General features: G+C 70.3%; 1 protein-coding gene across 5 annotated transcripts in view; it reads left to right on the top strand.

Moving 5' to 3' along the window:
* DNMT3A (DNA methyltransferase 3 alpha) overlaps positions 1–683 on the top strand; it is a 61,977-nt gene that overhangs the window by 60,529 nt on the left and 765 nt on the right. For all 5 annotated transcript variants that reach the window (XM_025214114.1, XM_006032369.3, XM_025214116.1 and 2 more), the window contains 2 exons: positions 207–276; positions 452–570. In XM_025214114.1, the coding sequence (XP_025069899.1) occupies positions 207–276; positions 452–570 (189 nt within the window). The remainder of the gene's footprint in view (positions 1–206; positions 277–451; positions 571–683) is intronic.

The following is a 683-nucleotide window of genomic DNA, read 5'->3' on the forward strand; positions in this document are numbered from 1 at the left end:
CGTTTTTGCAAATGGGTTGGTCCGGAAGCTGATTCCGACCCAGCCTGCGCGGTGCCGCGTGCGGGTGCGCACACATGGCGTGGCACACGCATGCACGCAGCAGCACAGACATGCATGCATACGGCAGGGGGGGGGGGGGGGGGGGGGGGCGCGCCGGGAGGGGGGCCGCCCCCGCACCCCCGGGTGACACGCTGCTCCCCCCACAGGCCCCTGGCATCGACCGTGAACGACAAGCTGGAGCTGCAGGAGTGCCTGGAGCACGGCAGGATAGCCAAGGTCAGCACCGCGGCATCGTGCAGGGGGGCGCAGGGCACGGCCCTCCTGGCAGCGGGGGTGGGAAGGGGTCCCTGCAGGGCGCAGCCGTCTTGCACCCCCCAGGGACCAGGGCAGCCAGGCCGCGGCGGCCACTGGTCCTGCCCGTGGTCCCAGCCCGCGCCCTCCTCTCTTCCAGTTCAGCAAAGTGCGAACTATCACCACTCGCTCCAACTCCATCAAGCAGGGCAAGGACCAGCACTTCCCCGTCTTCATGAACGAGAAGGAGGACATCCTGTGGTGCACGGAGATGGAGAGGTACCGGGCACGGGGCGCCCTGAGCCACGCTGCTCCACGGAAGACGGGGCGAGGGGGGCAGGGCTGGGGGGGCACCCACGGGCCTTTCCAAGCGTCTGCCACGGAGCCGTGCC

This window comes from Alligator sinensis, unplaced genomic scaffold (assembly GCF_000455745.1).
Source record: "Alligator sinensis unplaced genomic scaffold, ASM45574v1 scaffold8_1, whole genome shotgun sequence".
Taxonomy (NCBI): domain Eukaryota; kingdom Metazoa; phylum Chordata; order Crocodylia; family Alligatoridae; genus Alligator; species Alligator sinensis.